A 10,681-nucleotide genomic window follows, 5' to 3' on the forward strand; every position below is an offset into this window, starting at 1 on the left:
CACTATGTTTCCGGGTGCATCTGGCCACCCCCACTTCGATCCCACGCCCCACCCCTCAGCCACCTGTCCTTCCTCAGGTACCATCTGGGATTATCCTCCAGAATAAGGCTGGGGGCACCCCCGCCACCCCACAGACGTCTACTACCCTGGGGCCCCTCTCCAGTCCTCCTGCCTCTGTGCTAGGCAGCGGACAGGCGCCGCCTGGGACTCCTGCCGCCTCCAGCCATGCTCCAGCCTCCACGCCTATGGCCACCACAGGTAGGGAGAGGAGCCTGCCTCAGCAAAGGGGTCGGCGGGCGTAGCGGAGTCCAGGCTGCTGCCCCACCCTCCTGGCACCGCTGCCGCCGGGCGGAGGAAGGAAGGCAGACGACCCAGGTCTCAGGACCGAGGCATTGGTGGGAGGCCTGTGGGAGGGGAAGGGTGCTCACAGTGGAGGAAGGGCCTTCATGCTGGTGACCCCCTGGGTCCTCTCCCTTCCTTGCTCCACCCTAGGCCTCCCCCCTCTACTTCCTGCCGAAAACAAAGCTTTTGCCAGCAACCTTCCAACCCTGAGTGTGGCCAAAGCTGCTGTGTCCGGGCCCGGGAAGTCCCCAGCACTGCAGGTAAGGAACATCGGGGTAACTAGGGATCGAAGAATGAGCTGGTGAGAGAGAGATGGACATGGGACACTATGCAGGGGCAGCTAAGGTGCGAGAAGAGCTAGCTAGGGGCAGGGGTGTGTGGGCCACCAATACAGTGGTTTAGATGTGGGCTAAGGCCATGGCTCAGTGGTACAGCGCCTGCCTAGAGTCCCCCCAGTGAGGGGCTGGGGTGTGGCTCCGTGGTGGAGCCCCTGCCTAGAATCCCCCAGTGAGGGGCTGGGGTGTGGCTCCGTGGTGGAGCCCCTGCCTAGAATCCCCCAGTGAGGGGCTGGGGGTGTGGCTCAGTGGTAGAGCCCCTGCCTAGAATCCCCCAGTGAGGGGCTGGGGTGTGGCTCAGTGGTAGAGCCCCTGCCTAGAATCCCCCAGTGAGGGGCTGGGAGTGTGGCTCAGTGGTAGAGCCCCTGCCTAGAGTCTCTCAGTTGAGAGGCTGGGGGTGCGGCTTGAGGACGGAGCATTGGCTTGCACAAACCTCTGGCCTTGGTCCCTGTCGTGGTAAAGAAGTTTAGGCAGACCCATTATCTCAAACTAACTTTATGAAAACTAGATTCACTGGAGGGAGAGAGGAGACGAGGAAGGATATTAAGCATGGTGAACTCCAAAGGCCACCAGAGGAGACCTGCCCTGGGCTGGCGCGGAGGGGACACAGGTGGAGACCACCAAGGGCTTGGACCTGCTTGTTAATATAATAGTCTTCTCCCACAGCCTAGGCCACATCTCCCAGATTTGTTTCCTCCCTCCCTCCCCGTCTCCCTGTCTCCCTGCTTTTTTGTCTTCTCTCTCTGTTTTATTTGAGGCAGGGCCCTGACTGGTCTGGAATTCACTATGTAAACCAGGCTGGCCTTGAACTCATAGACACCTACCTCCTTCCCTCTTTGGTTTTTGAAATGGTCTCTATCCAAGACTGGCTGTAAACTCACAGACAACCCACCTGCCTCTTCCTCCTTGGTGGTGGGGGGTGAGGGTGTCTCTGTAGCTGAGGCTGTCCTTGAATGGGGTCCCACCTGTGCCTCCCAGCTGCTGGGTTTACAGATTGTCCAGTTTGCTATCTGTTGCTATGATAATAAGACTGTAACAAGCCGGGCGGTGCTGGTGCACACCTTTAATCCCAGCACTCAGGAGGCAGAGGCAGGTGGATCTCTGTGAGTTCAAGGCCAGCCTGGTCTACAGAGTGAGTTCCAGGACAGCCAGAGCTACACAGAGAAACCCTGTCTCCCAAAACCAAACCAAAACAAAAGATTGTAATCAAAAGCAGCTTAAGGGAGGGAAGGTTTATTTGTCTTACACTTCCAGTCACTGTCCGTCATTGAGCGAAAGTCAACTGAAGGGCAGGAACTGATGCCACTGGAGGAACGTTCCTGACTGGCTCACTCATGGGCGCGGTCATTCACTGGCTCATTTTCTCTCCAGGCTAGCTTTCTCACAGAGCTTAGGACCACCTGTCTAGGAATGCTGCTGCCCACAAAAGGCTGGGTTCTCTTGTATCAGTTAAGATAATCCCCAAAGGGCAGACGTCAGTTGAGGTTGCTTTTCTCAGGTGACTTAGGCTGTGTCAAGCATAATGAGACCTCACCTGACTTTCCTTGCCAGGTTTCTCTTGATGGGCGGGGATGCTGTAGCTGCGGGCCAGCTCCATTTACCATCTCTGTCCTTGGCTAGAGGGGGGACCATAGTCTGAGGAGACAGAGAAGGCTTCCTCCTAGTAGCACCTGTCACTCACCTTTCCTCCTTCCGCAGTATGACAGCAAGTTGTGTAGCCTGAAGAAACAGCCCCAGCTGCAACCCAGCAAAGAAGCCTGGTGAGTGACAGCCACCTGCCCCGACCACTCCACAAGTCCCAGCTCCAACTCTCCCTAGTGGTGGGCATTCCCTCTTGACCTCAGTTTCCCTTCTTCTGAGGGAATGGTGGAAGTGAGGTCAGTGGGGGACATGGGCAGGCTGTTGATGTCAGGGCTGTCAAATGTGGCGGGGAAGAGCCAGGCAGAAAGTGAATGGGTGACTAGAAGCCAGGGGTTTTCAGATGGACCACTGGGTTAAGAGTGCATGTAAGTTTGAGGGTCAGGGGGCTGGAGAGAGATGGCTCAGAGGTTAAGAGCACTGACTGCTCTTCCAGAGGTCCTGAGTTCAATTCCCAGCAACCACATGGTGGCTCACAACCATCTATGGTGAGATCTTGCGCCCTCTTCTGGTGTGAGGGCAGACATGCAGGCAGAACACTATACATAATAAATCTCTTTTTAAAGAAGTTTGAGGGTCAGGGAAGATGGGGAACAATATTTTGAGGGAGTCAGGTGAACTGAATAGGTGGTGAGATGGCTACCTGTTGGGTGAGGGCAGGCAGGCTATTTTGAGAACTTGGAGGAGTACGTGGGTCTGCCCCATGGTGCCCGAGGGCTGGTCTTCCAGACTTGTCTGGTGGGGGACATGATCATGTGATGGGGAAACCCAACCTACTGTAGTAGGAATTCTGTAAAAAAAAAAAAAAAAAAAAAAAAAAAAACCCACAACTTTGAAATAGAGCAGGCACTTAGACCCTCCTAGGCAATCTCGCTCCTACACGTTTTTCTTAGGCCAGAGGAAGTGGAGAGGTCCTGCCCCCTGGTGGCGGGAGACAGAACAGCAAGGACCTTAAAGTTCCCACCTAACTCTCAACCCCTCGCTTTCTCCTTTGGATGCCCTTCGGTCACCTGTTAACTTTGGTCCATGGCCAGGGAAGCCGTGAGACCATCAGAATGCAGGGAGCCAGGTTGGCGCCCGAGCTCTAGCCCGGGGCTGAGGTCCAGGATCAGTTTCTCTGGCCCTCACCCCCAGCTCTGTGTATGTGGTCTAACCCTTACCACCAGCTTCCTGGAGCATCTGCACAAACATCAGGGTTCCGTCCTGCACCCCGATTACAAGACAGCCTTCCCCTCCTTCGAGGACGCCCTCCATCGCCTCCTGCCCTACCACGTCTACCAGGGTGCCCTCCCCTCCCCCAACGACTACCACAAAGGTAAGGCCTCCCCTCGGCTCTCCTCCCGTGTCCCCAAATGCCCTCGGCTCAGCCGCCAGCCCTTAGCGTTCAGACCGCAGAGCATGGAGTAGGGTGAACACGTCGCACTCGGCCACGGGTGCCCTGTGCCGTCTCGTCTACTCATCCCCCAACCCACCTCCCGACCTGTGTGGCTTTTCTTCTTTCAGTGGATGAAGAATTTGAGACTGTCTCCACACAGCTCCTCAAACGCACCCAGGCCATGCTCAATAAATACCGGCTCTTGCTTCTGGAAGAGTCCAGGGTAGGATTCTGAAGCCGTTGGGGTCCCTGCCCTGCTGTGAACAGGACAGGGATGGGCGGGAGGGTGGGAGGGAGGTAGATGGTCTGAGAGGACCAATCACATCCTGCCAGTTTCATCTCTTCCCCAACTTGCTTTGTCACGTGTCCTTTATCTCATCCCACCACAGAGAGTCAGTCCTTCCGCGGAGATGGTTATGATCGACCGAATGTTCATTCAGGAGGAGAAGACCACCCTTGCCTTGGATAAGCAGCTCGCCAAGGAGAAGCCTGGTGAGAGGGGCGGGGAGGGTGGGGCCGGCATCCCGCACCTGCCATGCACCTTGCCAATCAGCCTGACGTGGAGGTGCACATGGAGGCAAAGGCAGGAGGGTCTCTGTGAATTTGAATATAGTCTGAAAACAAATCAAAATCAAAATGTAGGATTGCGTTGGGCGATGTTACCCTTCTTCGCCACCAGGGGGCTCCCCTCCTGCCTCCCTTGTAGTAGCTCTCTGAGAGTTTCCACTCTAGAAGGGAGGAGGAAGGGCTTTTCTTTTTCTTTTCTTTTTTTTTTTTTCCTCTGTAGAAAATAGTAAAAATGATAACATGTCCCAATAAGCCCTTTTAAGCCAAATGATAGCTGAATTATACTTATAAATATTGATTAGATTCTGGGATACAGAAGAGACCTATCCTCATCTGTTCAGAGAGCTATGTTTTATTAAGTTGTGGGAGTGAGATTCCTATTCCATCTTCCTCTTCACTCTTTGATTTACGGCAGACTTTTTTCTAAAGGCTAATCCATAATCTAAAAAGATTTTAGCCTCCTCTCCTGAAAGTACGGCCAGCATATTCTTTCACCAGCTTGATACGGTACAAATTCTTATCCTAATAGTGAAATGTTTCACTAAAGCTTGCCCAGTGATTGGGAAAAACCAGAGGAGGGGCTTTCCTGCCAGCCTAGCGATGCAAGCGCAGGGGAGAAGCCCAGGGGCTGAGGCGCACACGCAGGCGCAGGCGAGGCTCCGGCCACACCCACTCTGCGTCCACTCTGTGCCTGCGCCACCCTAAGAACCAGCTTCCCGCTTGCTTTTTGCACTTTAAGCATCTTACAAACCTTATCCTTTCTTCAAAAAAGCATGGCACCACACCGCAGCCCCTGCTTTTCCAAAGTCCCCCTGAAGCATTCTCTCACATTCAGATACCATTATTCTCTTGAAAAAAATGCACCGTTCTGCTTCCCCTACCCCAGCCCTGGACCTTTTTATGTACTCACAGGAGTCACTAGTGTATAATCTTTCTGAATCCCTTTGAGGTATGTTCTGGAGCTTTCTGCCTTTAGGAAGGCAATGTGATGCCTACATGTGTCTTCTGAGCGTCCCTAGTGGCCCCGGGAAGGACCCTGTGATCACACACGAGACTTTCTGTAACGATTTTGATGGGCAGCATGAGATAAACCAAAGCTATAAGCATCCAGCCAGGGACCATGGGCGTGCCTTATCTCTATAAGAAAACAAGGAGGGCTGGAGAAATGGCTCAGAAGTTAAGAGCACTGGCTGCTCTTCCAGAGGTCCCGAGTTCAGTTCCTGGCAACCGCGTGGTGGCTCACAATCATCCGTAATGAGATCTCGTGCCCTCTTCTGGCAGGCAGGGATACATGCAGACAGAACATTGTATACATAATAAATAAACAAACCTTAAAAACAAAACAAAAACTTTAAAAAAGAAAAGAAAACAAGGAAATAACTTGCAGCATTTGTTTGTTTGTTTTTGAGGTGCTAGTGTTTAAACTCAGGGCTGGGAGCATGCTAGGCTAGGGCTGTACTACTGAGCCACGCCCCCAGCCCCTCACTGGGGGATTCTAGGCAGGGGCTCTACCACTCAATCACACCCCAGCCCCTCACTGGGGGATTCTAGGCAGGGACTCTACCACTGAGTCACACCCCAGCCCTTCACTGGGGGATTCTAGGCAGGGACTCTACCACTGAGTCACACCCCAGCCCCTCACTGGGGGACTCTAGGCAGGGGCTTTACCACTGAGCCACACCCCCAGCCCCTCACTGGGGGATTCTAGGCAGGGGCTCTACCACTGAACCACACCCCAGCCCCTCACTGGGGGATTCTAGGCAGGGGCTCTACCACTGAGCCACACCCCAGCCCCTCACTGGGGGATTCTAGGCAGGGGCTCTACCACTGAGCCACACCCCAGCCCCTCACTGGGGGATTCTAGGCAGGGACTCTACCACTGAGCCACGCCCCCAGCCCCTCACTGGTGGATTCTAGGCAGGGGCTCTACCACTGAGCCACACCCCAATCCTGTTTTGTTTTGTTGTTTTTAGCTCCACTTTTTTAGAGACAGAGTCTCACTAAGTACCTAGGCTGGCCTTTGTACTCCAGATCCTCTTGCCTTAGCCTCCTGAATAGCCAAAATGACAGATATAGGCCACTACACCCTGCCTGGGAGTTTTAGGGAGGGTTTGGGAGTCCTTGATAAAGGGATCCTGCAGAATGGGATGACCCAAGAATCTGCTTGGTCTAGACCAGGACGTCTCAACCTCCCCAATGCTGTGACTCCATAATACACTTCCTCATGTGGGGGTGACCCCCAGCCATACAGTTATTTTCATTGCTACTTCATAACCTAATTTTGCTACTGATATGAGACTCCTAAAGGGGTTGTGACCCACACATTGAGAACCATTGGTTTAGACTCTCCCTGGACCAGGCCATAAGATATTCAATGCCTAAGTACCTCTCTCAGCTTAGCTACTAACCCTGAGGGTTTTCTTTGTTCCAACTCCACAGACGAGTACGTGTCTTCCTCCCGCTCCCTCGGCTTCCCTGTCCCAGTGTCTTCCGAGGGTCACCGGCTCCCCAGCCATGGCCCATCATCCTCATCTTCCACATCCGGAACCTCGGCCCAGCCCCCTCCCCACCTGCCCACCAAGCTAGTGATCCGACACGGCGGGGCTGGCGGCTCCCCTTCAGTGACCTGGGCTCGGGCATCATCTTCCTTGTCATCAACGTCCTCATCCTCATCCTCATCCTCTGCCGCCTCCTCCTTGGACGCAGATGAGGATGGCCCCATGCCCTCCCGCAACCGGCCACCCATCAAGACCTATGAGGCCCGCAGCCGCATCGGCCTCAAGCTCAAGATCAAGCAGGAGGCCGGCCTCAGCAAGGTGGTGCACAACACCGCACTGGACCCGGTGCACCAGCCCTTGCCTGCGCCTGCGCCTGCACCTGCGAAAGGGGCGGAGCCTCCGCCGCGCCCGGCCCCACCCCCACCTCCTCCTGCCACGCAGGCGCAGATGAATGGCACTCTGGACCATCCCCCGCCTGCAGCACGCAAATCCACAGTGCCTGCGCCCTGCCCACGCCTACCATTGCGCAAGACCTACCGTGAGAACGTGGGCGACCAAGGTGCTGCCGAGGGTGCGCAGGGACGGCCGCGGGGTACGAACAGCCCGACCCCACTGCCTGCCAAGGTGGACGAGGCCACCAGCGGGCTGATCCGTGAGCTGGCTGCCGTGGAGGACGAACTGTATCAGCGTGTTCTGAAGGGCGGCCCACCACCCCAAGAAACCCCAGCCTCTGCCACCAGCCAGGGCGCCACCGAACCCAGCTGGGAAGCACCCGCGCTGCCCCCGGCCAAACGACGCAAGTCTGAGTCCCCTGACGTGGACCAGGCCAGCTTCTCTAGTGACAGTCCGCAGGACGATACGCTCACTGAACATTTGCAGAGCGCCATCGACAGCATCCTTAACCTGCAGCAGGCCCCTGGCCGGACACCTTCAGCCCCATACCCCCACACAGGGCCCACACCCGGCACCCCCACATCCCCAGCGCCCCTGCACAGGCCAGACGCCTTTCCGCCCTCCAGTCACAACGGTGGCCTCGGTGCCAGGACGTTGAACAGATAACACTGGGCTGCTCCTGCGGCCCCTGTTGGGTGCCCCCAACCCCACCTCCAGGGGAGCAGCCTGGCAGCCGACTTCCACCTCTAAGGGGACACTAAACCAGTTCCCCTGACAATTCTTGCCTAAGTTATTTGAGTCACAAAGGCCTCCCCACCCTCCTGCTTCCACATTGGCTAGAGAGTTGGGATGGGGCGTGGGCTTTCTAGGGGAAGGGGGGCTGTAATGTACAATGTTCCCCCCCTGGCACAGGACAGGCCAGGGGATAAGAGTGAGTGTTTCCCAGGACTGGGCTACTGGGTTGGCACACTGGTAACATCTGAATACCAGGCCTTGTCTGATTGGCTTTATGGATCACTGTCCAGGGCGCTCAGAGCTGTGAGAGACCTTCAGACATGCTCCGCTCCCTTCGCGTTCCCCACAGAGCCTGGAAAATTAGGAAACAAGGACTCAAGCCAGTGTCCCAAAGTATCTGCGTCCCATCCATAACGTGCACACACCTGAGCCATTCTGTGTGTGTGCATGCACGAGAGAGTAAGAGAGATCCCCACCACCCCCATCCCTCCAGAGGAACAAGACACGGGGTCTTCCTTCCTCCTCCCAAGCGTCTTCCCTGTATTCTTGCCTCCAACCCACCATGCCACGTTTTGAAATCTCGGAGACAAAACTAGTACTGTAAGATAAAGTTTTTTTTTTTTTTTGTACTGTATTTATTGTGTATAACGATTTTTTTAAGGGAGAATTCTGTACATCTAGAACTCTTGTAAATTAAAAACCAATCCTTTTTTTTTTAAACTGTATTCAGGCCCCCTCCGGCCCCTGTTGCTTTTGGGTGTTTTATTTGGGGAATGGTATTGGTGGGTTGGGAACCAAGCCAACAGAGAGGAGTTTAATATGTTGGGTGAGTGTCCACTGGGTCCTAGGCCATGTTCTAAGCCCTGTGGGGTCATGAGGTAGTTCAATAGGTGCAGGACTTTCCAGGACTCGCATTTTATCGCTGGGACTTAACATGAGAAGGAAAGAACTGATTCCCACACGTTCTCTGACCACCACGTACGTACAGGGGCATACACGCCCACACACAAATAAATGTAAGGGTTTGTTTTGTTTTGTTTTTTGTTAATTAGAAGGTAATTTGGAAGTCCCTGCTTCTGAAACCAATACTGTCTGTTCTTACTCTCCCCATGTATGTAGTGTGGGCTTTACTTGAAAATGCTCTGAACCATTGCCCTGGGGAACATGTCGGATTGGGACCCTAGCAGTCTAGGGTCAGTGTTCTCAACCACCCAGGCAGCACCTTGTTTTAGACAGTTTGCCCTTCACAGACATTTATGGGGCTGCAGAGACGGCTCCGTGGTTAAGAGTGCTTACTGGAGAGATGGCTCTGGTTAAGAGCACTGGCTGCTCTTCCAGAGGACCTGGGTTCAATTCCCAGCACCCACATGGCGGCTCACAACTCTGTGTAATTCCAGTTCCAGGAGACCCGACACTCACAACAAAACACCAAAGCACATAAAATAAAAAGAAAAGAGTTTGGTTCCCAGCAGCTGTATATAGGGGCTCGTAACTGCCTGTAACTCCATGTCTAGGGATCTGGTGCCCTCTTCTGGTCTCCTTGGGTTCCTGCACACATTACACATTAAATTCACATGGGCACAGCACACACCTAAAACAAATCTTAAAGACACTTAGGGGTGTGGTGGCACATGCCTGTCATCCCTGCGTTTGGGAGGTGGAAGCTGGAGAATCAGAAGTTCAAAGCTATTCTAATTACTTGGGGAGACCAAGGTCAGCCTGGGCTATGCAAGACCCTGTCTCCAAGCACACATAAATAAGGGTTGGAGAGATGGCTCAGCAGTTAAAAGCACTGGCTGCTCTTCCAGAGGACCTGGGTTTGCTCCCCATCTCCCACTTGGTGGCTTATGGCCATATGTAACTCCAGTCCCAGGGTATCTGACATCTTCTGGCCTCTGGGGGCATTGCATGCACGTGGCACACAAACATACACATAAAATTGAAATGACTTATGAATTTAAATAAATACATAAAAATTGAAAAAACAAAACCTTGGTTATGTATGCAGGAGGCCCTGGGTTCCATCCCTGGCATCTTATAAACTGGGCATGGTGGTACATGCCTGTAATTCCAGAACTCTGGACAAAGGCAAGAGGACCCAAAGTTTAAGGTCACCCTCTGCTACATACTGGACTGTGTGAGACCCAGTCTCAAAAAAAAAAAAAAAAAAAAGCCTGCAGACATTGCAGATACAGTACCGTGGATTGTGGATGAGAGTTCATACTGTGCAAACAAAGACCTGAGTCCTGCACCCCAGAACTCACAAAAAAAAAAGCCAAGTGTTAGCTCAAAGCTCTTATTCCATCTTACTCCAGCTAGGGTAACAAGGGCACAAAGCCCGGGGATTGATAGAGAAGGACACATGCCTTCCTCTGGCTTCTGCCCATGCCACACACACTCGTGCATACAGGCATAAACCACATACAAAAATAAAAATAACCCCTGGGCACTGGACGACAACAGTGAGCCAGTTAGATGGTGCCATTCTTGTGGTCGGTGCCTGGTGGTGTGGTGGGCACCATTTTCAGAAAAGCAGCTGTTTGCTTGCTAGGTATGGGTAGACTCCCCAGCATGTGGGAGGCTGAGGCAGGAGGATCATTAGGGCTAATTTGGGCTGCTTCAGGGGACTGTATTTCATTTTATTTTGCTATTTTTGAGATAGTGTTTCTCTGTGTAGCTAGGGCTGTCCTGGGACTGGAGGCCAGGCTTGCCTTGAACTCACAGAGATTTGCCTGCTTCTGCCTACTGAGTACTGGGATTAAAGGTGTGCGCCACCACCGCCTAGCTAGGAGAACCTA

The 10,681-nt window shown here is 53.6% G+C and overlaps 1 protein-coding gene across 1 annotated transcript in view; it reads left to right on the plus strand.

Annotated features, from left to right (window-relative positions):
* The window catches only part of Bicra (BRD4 interacting chromatin remodeling complex associated protein), a 28,176-nt gene extending 19,568 nt beyond the window's left edge, over nt 1-8,608 (plus strand). The window contains 7 exon segments of the mRNA XM_028854910.2: nt 78-258; nt 493-602; nt 2,376-2,437; nt 3,482-3,630; nt 3,819-3,913; nt 4,080-4,182; nt 6,697-8,608. Coding sequence (XP_028710743.2) covers nt 78-258; nt 493-602; nt 2,376-2,437; nt 3,482-3,630; nt 3,819-3,913; nt 4,080-4,182; nt 6,697-7,814 — 1,818 coding nt within the window. The 3' untranslated portion in view covers nt 7,815-8,608.
* The last annotated feature ends 2,073 nt before the right edge of the window (nt 8,609-10,681 follow it).

The sequence above is a fragment of the Peromyscus leucopus genome, chromosome 1 (genome assembly GCF_004664715.2).
Source record: "Peromyscus leucopus breed LL Stock chromosome 1, UCI_PerLeu_2.1, whole genome shotgun sequence".
Lineage (NCBI taxonomy): Eukaryota > Metazoa > Chordata > Mammalia > Rodentia > Cricetidae > Peromyscus > Peromyscus leucopus.